Source organism: Danio rerio, chromosome 3 (genome assembly GCF_052040795.2).
Source record: "Danio rerio strain M-AB ecotype USA chromosome 3, GRCz13ab, whole genome shotgun sequence".
In the NCBI taxonomy this organism is placed as follows: Eukaryota; Metazoa; Chordata; class Actinopteri; order Cypriniformes; family Danionidae; genus Danio; species Danio rerio.
In genome coordinates, this window is record NC_141023.1 from 27,155,843 (window position 1) to 27,175,819 (window position 19,977).

General features: G+C 34.4%; 2 protein-coding genes across 4 annotated transcripts in view; one reads left to right on the forward strand and one right to left on the reverse strand.

Moving 5' to 3' along the window:
- Window positions 1-410: 410 nt before the first annotated feature.
- On the reverse strand, window positions 411-8,882 carry LOC100534952 (uncharacterized). Of its 2 annotated transcripts, none has more exons than XM_087244578.1 (3): window positions 2,638-3,768; window positions 909-949; window positions 411-779 (listed from the first exon to the last, which is right to left on the reverse strand). In XM_087244578.1, the coding sequence occupies exons 1-3, from the start codon at window positions 3,096-3,098 to the stop codon at window positions 703-705; spliced, it is 579 nt and encodes a 192-aa protein (XP_087100704.1). In that variant the 5' UTR covers window positions 3,099-3,768; the 3' UTR covers window positions 411-702. The 2 variants fall into 2 exon arrangements, 1 of the variants encoding a protein (XP_087100704.1); XR_015480863.1 differs by lacking the exon at window positions 2,638-3,768 and adding an exon at window positions 8,743-8,882 and having other exon boundaries at window positions 681-779.
- A 76-nt stretch (window positions 8,883-8,958) lies between these two features.
- Window positions 8,959-19,977, forward strand: part of arhgdig (Rho GDP dissociation inhibitor gamma) — a 55,321-nt gene continuing 44,302 nt past the window's right edge. The window contains exon 1 of one of the 2 annotated variants that reach the window (NM_001423647.1): window positions 8,959-8,999. Coding sequence is in view for 1 of the 2 variants with exons in the window: in XM_087242373.1 (XP_087098499.1) it covers window positions 17,910-17,982 (73 nt within the window). In the remaining variant the exon portion in view is untranslated. Of the gene's footprint in view, window positions 9,000-17,282; window positions 17,983-19,977 lie in introns of those variants that run through there. The other variant, XM_087242373.1, reaches the window with a different exon arrangement.

Genomic DNA, 19,977 nt, shown 5'->3' on the forward strand with positions numbered 1-19,977 from the left:
CCTCTAGTGGATTTACCATCTAATGTGTGCAGAAAAAGTACCTGGAAAAATGCATTTTACTTTATGCAAGAATGTAGGATGAGGCACATATTTCCAATGAGTCTGGGCTGAATAATGATGTTTATAACGCAATTAAGTATACTGATTGTTTTACCGTTAATATGTGTGGAGGAAAAAAAGTCATTTAGAAAAATGGGAAAAGAGACTGTTTACAAAAACCAATTACAAGACAGCAATTCGATTGCGGAGAACGACCATTGTGAACTTCTAATTATTAAAAAGGTATTCTTATCAATTGGAGTCATCTGAGGAAACTCGTAGCACAATGAATATCAGCAATGAATATCTAAGACGGTCAAATCACAAATCTTGTTCATGTTTTAAAACGTTAAGAAAAAACAACACAAGCTATGCAGCAATTTTTTTTTATTTTGAACAAATAAACATTCCAGATTAAGATATATCTTAAGTAAAACACCAAACTAATCTTGCTAACAGCAAAATTCAATCATAGCACAGCTAATAAGGCCTCCCCACTCACAGTATCCTGCTAAAAAGAGAGATAAAGCTCCTCTATTTACAGCAGATTATAAAGGCAGTAGTGCAAGTGTCCATTCGCAGCATCCCTCATCTGGGATATAGAGTTGGAACTATAGTCCACTAAACAAGTCCTGATCACACTCCATCTCCAGCTCCTGCTTCTCAAATAATCCCATACTGGGCGAGTTGATTCAGCTCCAGATGGCTAAAGGCTTCCCACGGACAGACCACGGTGGTGTCTGTTTGAAAGACGTTGGCAGATAAAGCATGCCGATGAGCCAGACAATGAGGAAAAGCAGTTCGCAAGAGTAATGAGATTAGCAGTAATTCGATCACTAGAAAAACTGTGTGCCATGAGTTGTACTCACCAGTGCCAAGACCATCCATTCCTGGGATCTCATCTCCAGACCTAATGAGAGAAGAAAAATGGAGGATGTTTATTTCCTTATAAATTGCAATGGGTTTTTTGCAGCAATGCCAATGAAGATACATTTTTGGCTCCCCAAAGATACTTTCCAGCAAACACGCATTTTTTTTTTTTTAATGTGAAGAACATTTGAATCATCTAAAGGGGCATGTTCACACTACACCAAATGACACCAACTTGAACTAGATGCCAGTAAATCAATTCTCTGAAATCTCATAAGCCAGCAAACACAGATTCAAAATGTGTTATCTGTACCAAGCTACACTACACTCTCAGAAATAAAGGTACAAGAGCTGTCACTGGGGTGGAACCTTTTCAAAAGATACATACATATAGATACTTATATGCACCCTTGAGGTATTAATATGAACACTTTAGGTACAAATGACAGTCCAGTGACAGATCTCATACCTTTATTTTCGAGAGTGTAGATGATGCCAAGCAGTTTGTCTTGGCACCATAGATTGCAACCTCTCCCTTAAAAATAAAGGGTCTTTATTGGCCCATATTGTTCTTTGGATATTTAAGTTCTTCATGGAAGCAAGGAATCAATGCCAACTGTCATCTTAAAAAAAGGGTCTTTATTTGCATCTATGCTGGATGTTTAAGATTCCTTATGAAAGCATTGATGCCAATAAACAACTAGTATTTTGCCAATGCTTTAAAAGTTCTACATGGAATCATCCATTAGATGGTCTCTGTACACCCTCAGAAATTACGATACATTAGCTGTCACTGGGGCAGTACGTTAACAAAAGGTACATATTTATACCCGAAGAGTCCATAGTAGTATCTCAAAGGTACTTATAGGTACATCTGGGCACTAATACGCACCTTTGAAGTACCAGTGTGGACTTTTGGGGTACAAATATGTATCTTTTGAAAAGGTTAAAAAAAAAAAAGGTTGAAGAGGTATTTTATTTTATTTTTTTCAAATTTTACAACATTACGGTAATTTTTCACAGTAAATTGCATTAGTGTCACATTACAGGATTTAACTGTTAAATTTTACATATTCAGAATTTTATTCTGAAGTTAAGGCAGGCATCATGATTACAGCAAATTATTGTAAATGGCTTTACATTTTGCACGGTAGTTATGGGAGTTCAAACACTATTAATATTTTATTCAACATAGAAATTAATACACATTAACTTTTATGCTAGTATAGGCACATTTTTGATATTTAGAAATATTAACAGAATTATTGTTATTATGAAGTACCTCATAGTAATTTACAGTGAATTTACATACAGTACCTTACTGTGAAAGTAATGCAACTATCAGCCAGTAGTTTGCTGTAAATTTAAGGTCAAATTGGTGTTGGTAACACTGTATTTTGACGGTCCATTTGAGTTTTAGTAGACTGTCTGCTTAATATCTGTTGATACTGCTGCTAAACAGACATTTGACTAAAAAAAACAGGTACGTCAATTTACACTAACCCCAACCTAACAGTCTTCTTATAATCTAATGAGAAATAGTTGGAATGTAGATACAATGTAACTAAAATTTAACAAAGTTTCAAAAATGTTTCCTTAGGTCATGTTTCTTACATTAATTGTTGACTGGAAGGTTCATTGGGAACTAAAATGATTTTCATATTCTTTTACTATTAACACCTCATTTTAAATAATTTTTCAAAGCAGATTTCAATGCTGCCTGCTTACCCTTTGACTCCTTTCTTGGGTGTTTTGCTTTTGAATTGTCTTATCATCCCCTGTTTGAACTCTGGAGGTCCGCTTCTGGGTGTAGTTGTTCCTGCTCTGGCGCGTACCTGTGAGTTGTTGAGACTGTTGCAGTTTCTTGAGTTCATCTTGCTCTTTGTCTCTGTTCTGTTTGTTCTTGTGAGTTCTAGAGTTGCAGGTCGCTTCTCTCTCTTTGGAGTCGAGGACAGCGGTTTAAATACACCCCGGCTGGCCTGTGCTTGCGTCAATGTGTCAACAATAAAACCTGACAGATTGGCGCAGTGTCGTAGCAGCAGGCTGTTACAGGTGAAGTCCGGCAAAGGGCAAGGATTACCATCAAGACACAAACTGGCCTTCATTGATAAATCTTTCTGAATGGTCAGCTCATGTTCTACAGTACACCAGGAGAGTCTGGCATGGATTAGACAGCACATATGTTTCATTCATGGCAAAAGCAGAGGTAAAGTTGCAAATTAAAAATATTCAAATTACTGTAATTAAATAGTTTTTCTCCCAAATTTTACAATTCTTAGTAGTAAAAAGTATACATGTACTTTTACTAGAGTACATTTTTAGTTTTGTAAGGGTACATTTTGTATCCAAAAACATAAAACCACAGCTGCCCAACTCACTGCAGCATTAAATGTGCACCCCTCTGTGAAACTCTCCCGCTTCTATCAAAACAGTTTGTCGGGAGCTCCACAGGGTTAATATGCATGGCTGCTATGGCCAAACATTTGGTCACTAATGTTGGCCCCCAGGGTGGCTTTGGGGGCTTAAACCCCCAAAGTATAATAATCAGTTGTGATTCCCAGCCAATCAAATCACGTATCAATCGCAGTGACACTGATCTTAACAAATACATCAAACATGTTCAATGTGGAAGCATTAAAGGTGTCCAAGAAGATGCAAAATCGTTATATGTAATTACTGTTGAGACTGTATGGAACTGATAAGAAGATGAAGGATGCCTGTTGTATGATAAAATGAAATCTGAAATCACCAAATTACCATATATATATATATGTATGTATGGGTGTTTCCCAGGGTTGAGTTGTGGCTGGAAGGGCATCCGCTGCATAAAAACGTGCTGGATAAATTGGCGGTTGATTCCGCTGTGGCGACCCCGTATTAATAAAGGGAATAAGCCGACAAGAAAATGAATGAATGAATGAAATCACCAAATTACCATATATATATATATATATATATATATATATATATATATATATATATATATATATATATATATATATATATATATATATAAATAAATATATATATATATATATATATATATATATATATATATATATATATATATATATATATATATATAAAAATATATATATATATATATATATATATATATATATATATATATATAAATATATATAAATATATATATATATATATATATATATATATATATATATATATATAAATATATATATATATATATATATATATATATATATATAAATATATATATATATATATATATATATATATATATATATATATATATATAAATATATATATATATATATATATATATATATATATATATATATAAATATATATATATATATATATATATATATATATATATATATAAATATATATATATATATATATATATATATATATATATAAATATATATATATATATATATATATATATATATAAATATATATATATATATATATATATATATAAATATATATATATATATATATATATATATATATATATATAAATATATATATATATATATATATATATATATATAATATATATATATATATATATATATATATATATATATATATATATATATATATATATATAAATATATATATATATATATATATATAAATATATATATATATATATATAAATATATATATATATATATATATAAATATATATATATATATATATATATTTATATATATATATATATATATATATATATATATATATATATATATATATATATATATATATATATGGGTGTTTCCCAGGGTTGGGTTGTGGCTGGAAGGGCATCCGCAATGTAAAACAGAAGCTGGATAAGTTGGTGGTACATTACACTGTGGCGACCCCAGGTTAAAAAAGGAACTAAGCTGAAAAGAAAATGAATAAATGGTTATTATATATTTATTACCTTATAAATAATACAATTAATTGTTCATCAGTCAATATCTATCATTTATAGACTAAAATAAGTAACTTTTTTAGACTTCCAAATAGTTGAGTTGTCATATAGTAATTTATATAATTTTATATAATTCATCAATGCATTTTTAACTTTTAAAATTATTAATATTTTATAATTTTTTATTTAATTGATCCATCTACTCTTCATTCATTCATCCATTCAATTAGCTTACTGATATAAACTCACCTAGCATAAAATAACATACTGTCTATATATGGTACATAAAACAACATATGGGCATTAAAGAGGAAAGACAGCAGCATCATCTGCACTTCATCTGGAACAGAGTAACTGACGTTCATTGTGGCATGAACTCTGCCACACACTAATGAACTTAGTTAAATCCCTGACATAGAGACGGTGAGCAGCATTAGGAAGATCATGTCACGCAGATGTAGATCTGGAAAATGAGTGTCAGAGCTCTACAGGCTCCAGAAAGAAAGATGAGAAAATCGAGGCCAGCAAGTAAATAAAAAAATAAATAAAAATACACCATTGTCTTATGCAGTCATTCTTGATTAGATGAAGTGATTCAGCATTTTTTAATGGTGGATTAAATCTCATTTTATATAGGTTAAGGCATAAAAAAGGATTTAATATAGTAGGTATTCGTATCAATTTTAGTAGCATTTATGTACACATATAAATAAAGGTGTCAATAAACAACGATAAAATAACACAAGAGTAGACATTAAGCCAATCCAACAGGGAAAGTGTAATTCAATTTTTAAACAGAAGAGGGTGGTATGATTCTTAATAAAAGTTTATGAACCAGGCCAAACTGACACTAGTAAAAGATTAATTCTATATTATTCTGGGACACTGCAGGCTAAACAAGTCTTTTCAAGCACTTGGGTTTTTATGCGTTTGATCATTTTATTCATCATATTTTAAAGTTGTATTATCACAATGAGTTTTTCTCCTGCACCTCATCATAAATCTCCACTTCAGCTGCATTTACATACACCAAACGTCAGGATTTATTATTCATTCATTCATTTTCTTTTTGGCTTAGTCCCTTTATTAATCCGGAGTCGCCACAACGGAATGAACCGCCAACTTATCCATTGTTCCATTTTTATGCAGCGGATGCCCTTCCAGTCACAACCCATCTCTGGAAAAGGATTCATTATATTGAGATATTTATGGGTGTATGGATGTTTTCCAGTACTGGGCTACGGCTGGAAGGGCATTCACTGTGTAAAACAAATGCTGGATGTATTGGAGGTTAATTTCGGTGTAGTGCCCCCTGATAAATAAAGGTACTAAGATGAAGGAAAATGAATGAATTAATGAATGTTTATACATTTGTTTATTAGAAAAAAAATATTCAAGAGAGACTCCCAAAATCCCTTTAGTAAAAACCTCAACTCAAACTAAATAGGCCTTTTTAACCTGACTGAAATTTTGGTTTTATAATTGTAGAAAATATATTTAATGTTCGATTTGGTAAAATTACGCAGCTACAATATCGCTAGGACTTTTTTAACCAATATGTGGAGGATTGTGAAAGGTTTGTGTAAGGGGAAAGGGTCACGGAATCAAGAAGACTGATACCGGCTGGTGTGACACATTTTTTTCTGGAGGAAATCTTGCAAAGTGATAGAAGCTGTAGCTTGGGGCTAAACTACACTTCAGCATTCTTGAACTCGCTTTATCCCTCTTCTACTGTAACACAACTCCAGCAGTACCAGGATCTGCCTGTGCAAACAAAGAAATCTGTCTATTGACTTGTGTGGTTATCGATTTGGGACTAAAATATATTCATTACCAAAAATAAATTTTGAACTGTATATGAGTTATTTGAACCAAATGATGAAAAACAATCTCGGTCAGATACTTTTCACAGATCTTCAACATTTGCATTATTATGTGATAGGACAGTTTATTTGACCATCCTAAAGTGAAGTGAATCTTTTAAAGGATACTTAGAGGCATTTCTAATCAAGCAGTCGACTGTGGTATTGGTAACCTAGTAACCAATAGTAAACAAGGCAAGCAAAATGGAGATATCTGATGGCATGGTGGCGCAGTGGGTAGTGTTGTCGCCTCACAGCAAAAAGGTCGCTGGTTCGAGCCTTGGCTGGGTCTGTTGGCATTTCTGTGTTAAGTTTGTGTTGGCATTTCCCAGTGTTCGCATGGGTTTCCTCTGGGTGCTCTGGTTTCTCCCACAAGTGCAAAACATGCGCTATTCACCTTATTCTTCGCGTATGAGCGTATGTCTGTATGCAAACACTTGTTTGTAGAGCAAGTAGTTTGACTGTTTTCTGCCATGTATTATTCCTTTCTCCCATAGGCAGCTGAATCAGAAGTTCGAAAACAGTCACAAAAACGAGCGCACTTCCGCATTGTAGAATAAGGCCAATAGGTGAATTGGGTATGCTAAAAGTGTCTTTAGTGTATGAGTGTAAATGAGAGTGTATGGGTGTTTCCCAGTTATGGGTTGCAGGAAAGGCATCCGCTGTGTAAAACATATGCTGGATAAAGTGTGGTTCATTATGCTGTGGCAACTACCACCCCTTCCCCGGATTAATAAAGGGACTAAGCCAAAACGAAAATGAATGAATGAATGAATGAATGAATGAATGAATGAATGAATGAATGAATGAATGATTAGTCATGTTGGTGTATGTTTTGGGGTGGTGTTTTATGTGGTGGATTTTTTTTGGCAAATGCATTTGTATCTCCCATTATATGGATTAAATCTTTTTCACACAAGTCTAAAAGTACCTCAATTGAAAACCTTTTTTTTGTTTGCAAATTAAGAGATTTTTCTTCTTTTTTTTTAAACCTTTCATTTCTAATGCAATATTTCAAAATGTGCATTATCACAGGGTAATAAACCTAGCTAAAGTGTCATCTGGAGCCATTAATCTTTATTTGGTTTTGTCTGTATTGCTTTCAACTCTCAAAGTCATATGTATTTACATCAATTTTTGATTAAAATCTACTTTAATGTAAATTTAAAAGTTTTAGACCTACTAAAGATAAAAATCTCACCATAGTCTTGGATAGCCTAAAGATGAGTAAATTAACAGCAAATATATTTTTTGAGGTGAACTACCCCTTTAAAGCATGGTTATATTAAAAGCTTCAAATACAGGCGTCATACATGTACTGGCTTTATCTTAATGTTCACAAATGGCATCAAATAACATAATTTAACTTTAAACCTATCATTATTCTTGTCATGAGACACACAAGTATCATAGGAGGAATAATATTTGTTTTTTTCCTGTATGTTTTTCACTCTCAAAGCGAGTTCTCTAAAAATAACAACTTTGTTTTACTGAAGAACTCAACCTTAATGCTCAATCTTTTAAATCCACGTTGAACACGCCTCACAAATCTACAGATTTTATAATATTGAAGCTAATTAGCAGGCAATTTGCAACTTTAAACTTACCATTGTAATACATATATATATATATATATATATATATATATATATATATATATATATATATATATATATATATATATATATATATATGTTTGTTTTAAGCTTATGCTGAGGTAAGTATGCATTTATAAAATTGTCTTTTTGTAGCAGGCACTGTTCAACATTAGACATAAGTGACGTCGACAAGCAGGTTGCGGAATTCACAGACATGTTGAGGCAACGATTCCGTCATATTTCAGCAGTTGAGTACGAACACAAAGCATGTTTAGAAGCACATGCTGTGGTTTATCTTCTGATGCACTGGAATGTTCAGAAAGCACTTAGAGACTGTTTTTAATAAGCCTGAAACCTACATTGTGTTCATAATCATGACTAGACATAGCATATCTTAGATCAAAGTGTGATTCGCACAGCAGATTGTTTGCTTTGCAGCACATAACAGATTCCTGTCACACTCACTCATGCTTGTCCTGTAGTGATTGAAGTTTTACACAATGTTGCCGATTTTTGTAAGGCGTCTGGTTGCAAGTAGCTACAAACATAAAAGGCGATATTTACGAAACTGTAAAACAATTTTAAGTACACTTGGCTGCTGTTTCTATTTGCAGCTGTGTGTTGAGACGTGATTGGTAAACTCTATTTCCTGGTATACACAAGAAGTGATCACTCTTGAACATCCGCATCTACTGCTCTGCAAGACGAGACGAGACGAGACGGTAAGACTTTTCTTCAATACTTTACTAACTTTGCAAGCTGTTTGTTTCGCTAAAGAAGTGATAAAAGAATGCAAACAACGATATAATGCATTGATTTTATTAAAGTAAATTAAGCTTTAGTATTGTTATTATATATATTTTTAGTATGCTGTACACAATATAGCCTCTGATTTTTATTTTCACTTTCTGAACGACGTTCTAAAGTGTGAGCTAAATTGTTTGAAGGCACCCACAGATTTAAACTGCTCTTTGATTTATTGTCAGGATTTCTATATTTACACAGTTAAATCTATACAAATATACTTTATTTTTAGAGGAAAATGTGGTATATTATGCTTTGATGATAATTTGGTACATTATCTTGATGCCAGCAAGATGGTATACAGTCTTAGCCTCATCCTCAAACGAGTAATGTACTTTTTTGGTAAGGTTGTGCGCAACCACATCCTCTTTTAACGAAAAGACAAAACTGAAATCCTGTTCTGACTAGCTCATGTGTCCTCTAACCCACAGACACCTTAGCACATGTGTTGTAAATGCTAGTGTTTGAGACAAAAATGTTTGATATGGGTAAGATTGGAATTATGACGTAAAATATAATGTCTAGTTAATTTTTTTATTTGCTTGCTTATGGTTATTCAGAAATATTGAAGCACTGAATGTGGCTATTGACCACTCTCAATCAAACTATTAATAAACTAATCACAGCACCAATGCGTGATTAATATTTACTTTTTGCTTTTAAATTTGCTTTATTTTTTATTTTTTTGCTTTAAAATTTTTATGCTGGTGTTTGTGTATTTGATAATGGGTTATTTTCACTTGTGAATGGATGAAAATAATTCAATATTTTGTCTCAAAATATTCTTACTTTATATAAAAAAAGTGAAAAATCAATCAATCTTTTTACAAATACCAAAAAGTAGCCTGCGCCATACAGTATATGAGATATTGAGTGTCTTTATGACCAAACTGGTATGCTTTCATCAGCACGAGTAGGTCTATTGCTATTTTATTGCAGCCTCAGGAGAATTTGTATATGACATGCTTTTATTTCTCTCCTGAAAGCTCATTTTGCATAGACATGGTTTAGAGGGCTGTAAAATGATTGGAAAATTCTTGCTATGCCTTTTAGTCTCATATTGATGAGTGCAGTAGATGACATACGTCATGGTGCATCACCAAGCTGATAAATAGCCAATGAAAGCTAGCATGAAAATGACTTTTGGAGAGACAAGAACTTGGTTGGTATTTTTTTTTTCTACTTTTTTGTACTCAGATTCCCCCACACACAAATAAACAAATGTTTAAGCAGAACCTCAATGCTAGTCGCTAGAGAACCAGTAAAAAAAACATCACCAGTATCTGACAGATCTGTAATGGGGAAGCTGTGTATATTAACTGGCAGACCTTGATAAACAAGATCTTTGTGCATTGATCAAGACAGGCCTTTCACTTCCTTCTTGAGGTATTTGTTGTTCAAACTTCGGCTTGCGCTGAACTTCCTGAGGTAGTGGAACAGAGCTGCTGAAAGAGGCTTTTTCTGATTTGCAGGTCACACTAAGCAAACTATGTGCTTTAATTTATTTTTGTTTACATTAATGACCCTATTTGAGAACAGTTTGTGAGCCCATTTCCACCAAAAGTGATTAGTTCCATATAGCTGAGAACTGTGGTTGAGCTGAAACGCCTGCTCATGTCACTTCCTGTTTGTGCAACAGTTTCCAGTCATGCAGATCATAAGTAAGACATCTTTTTATCTGTCAAAAGTGTGCGTGTAGGAGGGTTTGTGTTCTCCTAGTATGGTGAAGCAGCCCCCTGAAGAGTTTTTTTGATGCCTTGACAGTGGCAGTCAATGGAAATCACAGGCTGCTCAGAATCAGATACCAGCCGACTTGTGCTTTTATCTTGCAGGAGTTTGATAGATCTGTTATGTAATGTGTCAAATCCCTGTTCAGAGCTGCTTGACTTGAAGAACTGTCAGTTGTTAATCCCAGATAGGCTTGCTGACCGCTGTGTGAAGCCAACACAGCTGGAAAGATTGACCACAAATGAGACCTCTGTAATATTTGAGATGTTTTCTCTTGGCAGCAATCAGTTTAAATGGAGAGTTCAAAGAGATTTAAAGGGATAGTTAAATAACACCCAATTATGAAAATTCAGTTATTAATTACTCACCCTTGCCTCGTTGCATTCCCTTGAGACCTTCGTTTATCTTCAGAACTGAAATTAAGGTATTTTAGATGAAATCAGAAAGCTCTCTCATCCTCCATATACAGCAATGGTCCTGCCATGTTCAAAGACCAGAAAAGAAACCAAAAGACAATTGACTTCAGTGGTTCAACTAAAGTCATGCGAAGCTCCAAGAACACATTTGTGCAGCAAAACGATCTGTAAAAACGTCTTTGTTCTCCAATGCCTTCTCCTTATAAGGTCATCAGGGTGTGTATTTACTATGGATTTTTTTAGTAACAAAATTAAAATTTCTGAAAGATCAAATAATTAATCAAACTTTCAAAACAACTACCCAAATAATAAATCAAATGCCTTAACTATAAATCAAATCATCAAATCAACATTGCAAATAATAAACCAAATCCTCAAACTGACTGACATTTACAAATGATGAATCAAATCCTCAAACCGACTCCGCAAATAATGGATCAAGCCCTCAAACCGACTCTGCAAATGGTGAATCAAATCCTCAAACCAACTCAACAAATAATGAATCAAGTCCTCAAACTGAAATCAGAAATGAAAAATCAAATGCAAATAAGAAGTATCGCTTGCGATGTCAGTTTGAGGATTTGATTCACCATTTGTGAAGTCAGTTTGAGAGTTTGATTCATCATTTGTGATGTCAGCTTAAGGATTTGATTTATTGTTTACAATGTCGAAAATTGAGGATTTGATTCATCGTCTGCAGAGTGGATTTGAGGATTTGATTGATAGTTTGAGCATTTGATTTATCATTTGGGTAGTTGTTTTGAGAGTATGATTTATTATTTAATCTTTCAGGCATTTGAATTTGTATTTTGTTTGGAAAAACTTCCATAATTTACTATGGGCAGTACAATGTATTTACCATTTGAGTCAAAATTGCAACATGTAAACGTTGTATTGACCATAGTAAATGTGAAGGTCTTAAGGGATTGGGACAACATGAGCATGAGTAGTTAATACTTACTTTCTCCCAGGGCCATTTATGTTGAAGTTGATAATCATCCGCACTATGTTGGTGTTTCGTAACATTTAATTTTTATGAGGTGGGTCGTTAGCCCAACATTTAACCCCCAACTAGAATGACCAGGACATACGCACATACACTACGGACAATTCAGCTTACCCAATTCACCTATAGCGCATGTCTTAGGACTTGTGGTGGAAACCGGAGCACCCAGAGAAAACCCACGCCAATACTGGCAGAACATGCAAACTGCACACAGAAATGCCAACTGACCCAAGTAGGGTTCGAACCGGTGACCTTCTTGCTGTGAGGCAACAGTGCTACCCACTGCACCACCATGCTGCCCATGAGTATTTAATAACTAAATTTAAATTTTTGGGTGAGCATAATGATCTATCATTCATCTTTTCTTTTTTTACATGTGAAAACAATTCATGATTTCAATCTGCATAGTTTTAGTTGGCTCTGCACAAGAATAAACAAACCTCTGATGTAATGTCCTGTGATTATGAACCTTATAAGCACATGTTGGCTTTTATTTTGTATGAGCTACATTCAAATCCTTTTTAAATGCAGACAAAAACTGGACAACAGCTCTGCCTCTTCATTCGTTTGACCAGAGGAGAACTGGTGCACTGACTGAGCCCGGTTTCTCCCAAGGTTTGTTCTCCATTTCCCTCAGTTGGTGGAGTTTTGGTTCCTTGCCACTGTTACCTTTGGTTTCCAAACTAACACAAAACTGAATCTGGCTTATAAACTGAACCCATTCAACACCAGTGAAACTTACTACCTGATTTAGTTTTTTCTTTTTTTTTCTGTAAATCTGTTTTGACACAATTTGCGTTGTATAAAATGTTACAGAAAAGTACATGACATGACATAAAGCTCTGCACAACCTTTATTCACACCAGAAAATATAACGGTTACCATATTAGTGAAATAAATGACCAAACTACCAAATAGTACCTGACTGGTTAATAGTACAACCACATTCAGTGATATACCATTAGCAAACATGCATGTCAAGGATTTGCCAAGTATGATGCAATCCTGGATTAACATCTATGTTGATTCTGGAGCATCATTTTTATTTAAAAAATGTAATCCATACCCATTCACTTCCCTTAAACCCAACCATAACTGTAAATTATTCCCAAAAAATCAGAGGGGAATATTAGTTTGATAACACTCATGTAAAAGTGCAAAAACCTAACAATAAGCCTAAACTTAGCATACTTTAAATGTCACAAATATCCCCTAATTCTGATTGGCTGATTGGAACGTCGTTCCATTATCAACATAGATGCTGATCCAGGTGAAGTCAGGTTAGGATAGCATACATCCAAGTGGTGTTTTAATGAATATGTCAATTACAATATGAATATTCAACAAATATTCAATGTTCTAGGCCAGTGTTTCTCAAACTTTTTTCATCAAGTACCACCTCAGAAAAAATTTGTCTCCAAGTACCACCAAAATGAGTAGTATTGAAATACAGTAGCGTAGTAGGCCCAGTAAAGCAGCTACAACTCTGCACAGTTAAAAAATTGTAGCAGATTACCTCAGAAGTATAGGTTATATGTCATATATGGCAAATTATATACATCATTTTTGGTAAACTTTGAAATGTGTGTAGCATGTACATGACATATTTCATTCCTCCACGTACCACTAGAAGGAAGCCTGCGTACCACAGTTTGAGAACCACTGTTCTAGGCAGTTTAGCACTACAGTCAAATAAAGTCATGTTACATTATGTATGTGCTTTATACAGTGGACAGTTTAAAATCGAGTAGATATACAACATCCAACTTGAAAAATTGGTGTTAGTGTTGCTTTCAAGTAGATATGACGTCTACTCTTGATGGACTGAACAGAAGAATCTAAAGCAAAGCAGTATTCTATCTTAAAGAAGGCTGACCTCAGATTATATTACAGCATCAACCATCACAACCTTACCTCAAACCAATAGTAGTGTAAAGGTGTTTAACTGTCAAAGCAAACTTTTCTGAACTCCTTCAACAATTTAACTTTATTGTCGAAGTTGCGTAACACTGCTTCATTCTTCGATTTTTGCCTGCAGCATGTTTGAGCTGTTAAGCCACAATCTTGAAAAATGCTAAAATTAGCCTGATAGCACTGAAAGCTCATGTCAAAGTCCCTTAAAGTCATTTCACTCAACAGCCGTCTTTGAAATGCCTCTCGGGCAGTATGCTCAGGCATTCTGTCTGAATGGGGAAACATCTAATTCTACAGAACTGTCTGCCAAGCTTACGATTACAATACATATTTGGAGTCATCAGTAAAAATGAAACAACAACTGTCTCATAAGTTTCATTTCTAAACTACCAAATCAAACTAGTTCAACATATTTTCAGGTTGCCCGAGCTAATGCGCATGCACACTCAAAAGGAATGAGATCACAACACCAACCTCATTTATGGCCTCATTATCATCCTCTGGATAATGCTTTGTCAGATCACACTGGTCTTCTGAAATAATTCACGACTTGGTCTTAATAGTGAATCTCCTCCAGAAATGAAAGTGACTCTTTGTTTACAAGTTTGTGGGCGTCTGAGTAGTTGCTGCTGTCATGTGATCTGCGTTTAACCGGACGGACTGTACCTTGCATTCTTTTCATACAGATTACAAAACCAAAATAGTTTTGTTTTCAGGTGTAGTGGGTTCATTTAAAAGGAGAGATTTTAAGCTTTACAAAGATATATTTCTGAATCAAGTATTTGCTAAGATTTCAGTGCGTTTTTTGATAAAACATGCAATCAATAATTGGCTCCTGTACTAGTAGGCTTCATTCACCATATTGACCATTACACTTTTCCCCATTCAAAACCATGAGTGACATGTCTTGTGTATTCTATAGTCTTTGCACCCTGCAAAGCAGCCAAAGCCACGCCTCTTAAAAGCATGAACTTGCACTAGACAATGTCACTACCATCCGCATGTTAAGTGGTGCCGTATGGAATACTGGTTCCGGGTCCAAGTTACTAACTCATTTGATTTGAGAAATATTAGTTTCAGTTACCACTTTTTAGTCATATTACACATTAAAGGAAATTTAATTTATAATCATGGTTTACACAACAGTTTCAGGACTTGCTGCATCACAGACACCAATATTTTAACTTTTTTAAATTAACAAAATTAATTACTTTCTGGCCATCGAATATTAGGCGTGGATATATATACAGTTAAAGTCAGAATTATTACCCCGTCTTTGAATTTCTTTTTTAAAATATTTCCTAAATGATGTTTAGAGCAAGGAACTTTTCACAGTAGGCCTGATAATATTTTTTCTTCTGGAGAAAGTTTTATTTGTTTTATTTTAGCTGAAATAAAAGCAGCTTTAAAAAAAAGAAAAGAAAAAAAAACATTTTAATGTCAAAATTGTTAGCCACTTTAAGCTATATATTTTTTTTGATAGTCTACATAACAAACCATCGTTATACAATAACTTGCCTAATTAACCTAATCTGCCTAATTAACCTAATTAACCTAGTTAAACCTTTAACTGTCACTTTAGGCTGTATATGAGTGTTTTGAGAAATATCTAGTCAAATTTTATTGCAAAGATGAATTAAATCAGTTATTTGAATTGAGTTATTAAAACTATTATGATTAGAAATGTGTTGAAGAAATCTCTCCATTAAACAGAAATTAGGGGGAAAAAATAAACGGGGGCTAATAATTCTGACTTCAACTGTATATGTATTGTGATTGTGATTTTGGAAAGTATTACATCACTTTGTAAACTATTTTTACCATTTGTTGAGTCTCCAATTACAGTTTGATGGAGAGCTTGGACCTGGAAGCCACTTAGCATGACGTTACACTTAATAAGAGGATACATCACGAAACATTCACTAGAGAGAAAACATTATAGTACAGTTGTAATTACAATTCCAAGCTTTAAAAAGAAGGTTAGTTGTTTTTTTTTTACCAGCCATTCTTTGTCTGAACCACATCTGTAAGTGCACAGATGACACGCTTTTGTATAAGGCACACAGAGGTATGTAGTTCTATATTTTGACGGACAGGTAGGAGAGCCCATTGTAATGTTCGGACCGAACATTTTGATTGGACGAACTTTTCTTTGTCCTTCAGCTTCCACATAATATTAAAGTCACAATTAAACAAAAGTTAAGATTGTTCTTTTTCCTCTATCCTTTGGCAACCGATTGGATTGTTCAAAGATGGGTGTTGCTAACAAAATGAAAGACCGTTGACAATTGATTGAAGGCAGAGCAGAAACGAGACGTGGCCTGATAGCCCCGCCCTAAAGACATTCCATGTGACCAGAAACTAAGAAAAGTCATTTCGAGGACAATAGGTATGATTGTATGCTAATAGGTATAATACTGATATGTGATTAAAGATTATGAGGGCAAATTTATCGACAAAATAAGGAAGTCCACAGTTACATTGTTTATAATAAGCACAAATGAAAATAGGAAGAGCAGATTTGGGTTTCATTGCGACTTTAAAATACACATACATTTTGACCACTTAATTTAATGATTGCTATCAGGGTGTGAAGAGACTCTCAACCAGCATAACAAAAATGTTTCCGAAGACAATTGCACCTTTAATACTAATAAATCCGAAAGATTTTTGCAATTCTTTTACAACAGTTAAGTCTATTTCATTTGGCATCATCCTTTGCAAATGGAAAAATCACTGCAACAAATGGAGCTTGTAGTTTATTGCTTCATTATACTAAGTACGATGCAATCCAGTGTGTGTCCAGTTAATTCACACATCAGATCAAGTGCTGTTTGCACCAATAACCTCGCACCAGACATGCACAAATAAACCGATGTCCTTCACAAGCCTCTTGAAAACGGATTCAGCAATGCAGTAGCCCCCTCAGCAAGACGCCACCAGTGGGAATCGCATCAAGGCCGTGTGAAATGCAGAGGCACACCCAACATAACCCCAGACAGGTCTCTCTGACAGCTTCATGACCCCTGAGAGAGATGACAGAGCGCTGTATTGGAAACAGCAAACTGATAGAAAGTCATCTTCCACCAGAGAGAAGGACAAAAAGAAGGGAAAAAAACGCCCAGCATGAATCCCCTGAAAAAGAGAGCAATGGAGAGACAGCATGAGGGCAGATAAAAGGGGAAACAATATCATAGTTGATATAAAATGGGGGGGATGGTAAGAATAATAAGTGTCTCTAGAGAGCCGAACTGTGAAGAAGAGGGAATAAAGGGAGCGGAGGGGAAAGGGTACTGTGTGTGTGTGTGTGTGTGTGTGAGGAAGAGGATGAGATCATCGCAGTCTCCTGCCTAATGAGTGATGGGGTTGGGAGGCGTGTTGAACTGAGGCGGAGGGTTTGCTTCTCATGCCGGTGGAATCAATAGCGTCTGCAGACTGGAATAGCGTTCCCACATCACTGCCTCATTGGCAACACTTCAGCCAGGTCTTCCAGCGCGGATTACGCACAGATCGCTTGTGCATTCGTTCACTCCCTTACTTTCTTTCTCCATCTCTCACGTTCGCTCTCTCTCTCTCTCACTCGCTCACTCTCTCTTTAGCCAACCCACACCCAGTGAGTCGGTATCTTGTTTTATTTTGTGGCAGTAGGAGAGATGATGCTGCTGTGAAATTTATATACATTGAATGAATTTCAGAGATTCCACAAGAAGAGTACTTTCTTGATTTTTTTAAAGTGGGATTTTGTGGAAAAGAGCTTACTCATAATGTTGGGCTTGGATGTTTGTGAATTTGGCGGACAGTTTCTTGAACTGCTCTGGTTGACAGTTTGCTACAGAGGTGAGGATGCATCTGTTTTCTATTGTGTGTGAGATGAGTGTTGAAAAGTTGAAAATTGTGAGCCCAAATTGTGTATGAATTCCATGGATATGAATGCCATGCTGTCTTTCTTCTAGTGTTTTGTCTCGCTTATACTTCCCTTAATTGTAAGTCAATTACGATTTATACATTTAAACATACTTAATTTCTGTTCAAACTCCCAAAAGACCTACCTCAGATGATCAGATTAAGTGTTTAACGCTTAGTGTTTAAGTGTTATTCATAAGTTATAGTATAAAATGCTCAGCATATATAAGCACCCCCCCCCCCCCATAAATCTCTCATTTAAATTCATATTTTCTATAGGAAGCTTTACAATATTATATTTGTGCATATGCATTAGATTAGTCGGTACTAAAGCCAAATCTGGAGCTTATCTAACAAAATAACTTACAATAATGGTTCAAAAATTAGTAGCTCAAAAGTATATGTAAGGGAAAAATATTAAATAGCATATTCAAAAATAGCAAAAATCAAAAGAAACAAAAAATCTATAAAAATTAAGTTGAATTTTTTTAGTTTGTAATTTCTTTTTTGCAATATTTTGCATGAATTTAATTGTTGTTGTTTTTTTTCCAATTTCTAAATCGGTTTGGTGGCTAAAACATTATTTTAAGAGATATATCTGTTTTGTTCAAATGCACCAATATAAATTACCCAAATTCACTAAGAAATGGATAAAAATATTCATTTTCAAAATGGGATGTGCTTAATTATGTTAAACACTATATCTAAAAACACATTTACGTGTCAAACAGATATAAAGTCTTCTATTCATTTAGTGGATGTAGGCATTTTTATAGTTGGCATGCGACGCAGTTAAAACAAGCGAAGGTGGATTGATCAATATGCACTGATCGATTGGTTGTTGCTCTCACAACGTTGCTTTGTGTGTGCGATCATCATGTTGCTTGTAATTACACGCCACAGATGTTGTTGATTCAGGGCTTTAGTCTGCAGAGCTTCTGCTCACTGACATCAATCTAGTGCTTCTCACTCCCACTTTACCTCTTCATCTGTGTCTTCCACTCTCTTAGTGTCTCCATTTCACTTTGAGACCTCGCAAGTAATGGTGTTTGCCAAATGAGCACCTGTCTTTAATGGGTGAAGTGAAGAGTATGTTGGTTACGTTGACGTTGCATTTGCTTCTTAAGATTCCTCTACAGTATTTGGCTTTTCCATTTGGACTCCTATTTGTCTCAGTGGCAGTTGTTCAGGTGATGCACAACCCAATGGAAGTGTGTGATTTTATTTTTATTTATTTGCCTGCAGGTGTTCAGTTTTGCAGATGTTTTAAGTCAGTGACTAATCACTTTAGATCACCTTACATTTAAAGGGAAATTAAGTCTTAGAGCACCATCTAAACGTTTGTGCTACTGGTGAAACACATTGTAATGTAATGAAATATTTGTAGTGGCTTCTTTTTGCAGATGGATGTTAAAGTTGCTTCTAGGCGTGTCCACATTTTACAAAATAAATCTCTTTTTTTATTTTATCTCTTTTTAGGTGGGTTGGTTGATTATAATAAATCAACAATATTTGGCTGAGTCTGATTTTGCTTCAGCAAGTGCACATTGTTGATGGAGTTTAGCTTTTCCACCTCCAGTTTTCTCTTTGTTTTGATCTGTTAAAAACAGCTGATTAATGTGAAAAGAAACAAAGCAAGTGACTGTCTATGAATGGATCACTGAATCATTTACTCATTCATCCTAAATCACTACTATTAATTAAATTCAATTCACTTTATGTGTATTTCTATAGCGCTTTTACAATGTAGATTGTGTCAAAGCAGTAACTTAGAAGTTCTAGTAAATTGAAACTGGGTCAGTCCAGTTTTCAGAGTTTAAGTTCGGTTTAGTTCAGTTCAGTGTGGTGTTAATTTTCACTGCTGAAAGTTCAAACACTGAAGAGCAAATCCATCGATGTGCAGCTCCACAAATCCCTTATTGATGACTT

Coding starts and splice junctions, on each gene's coding strand:
- LOC100534952 (XM_087244578.1), bottom strand. CDS start 3,098: ATGAAACATATGTGCTGTCTAATCCATGCCAGACTCTCCTGGTGTACT. Junction 950..2,637: donor CCCAAGAAAGGAGTCAAAGG/GTAAGCAGGCAG, acceptor TTCTCTCATTAG/GTCTGGAGATGAGATCCCAG. Junction 780..908: donor AATGGATGGTCTTGGCACTG/GTGAGTACAACT, acceptor TCTTTCAAACAG/ACACCACCGTGGTCTGTCCG.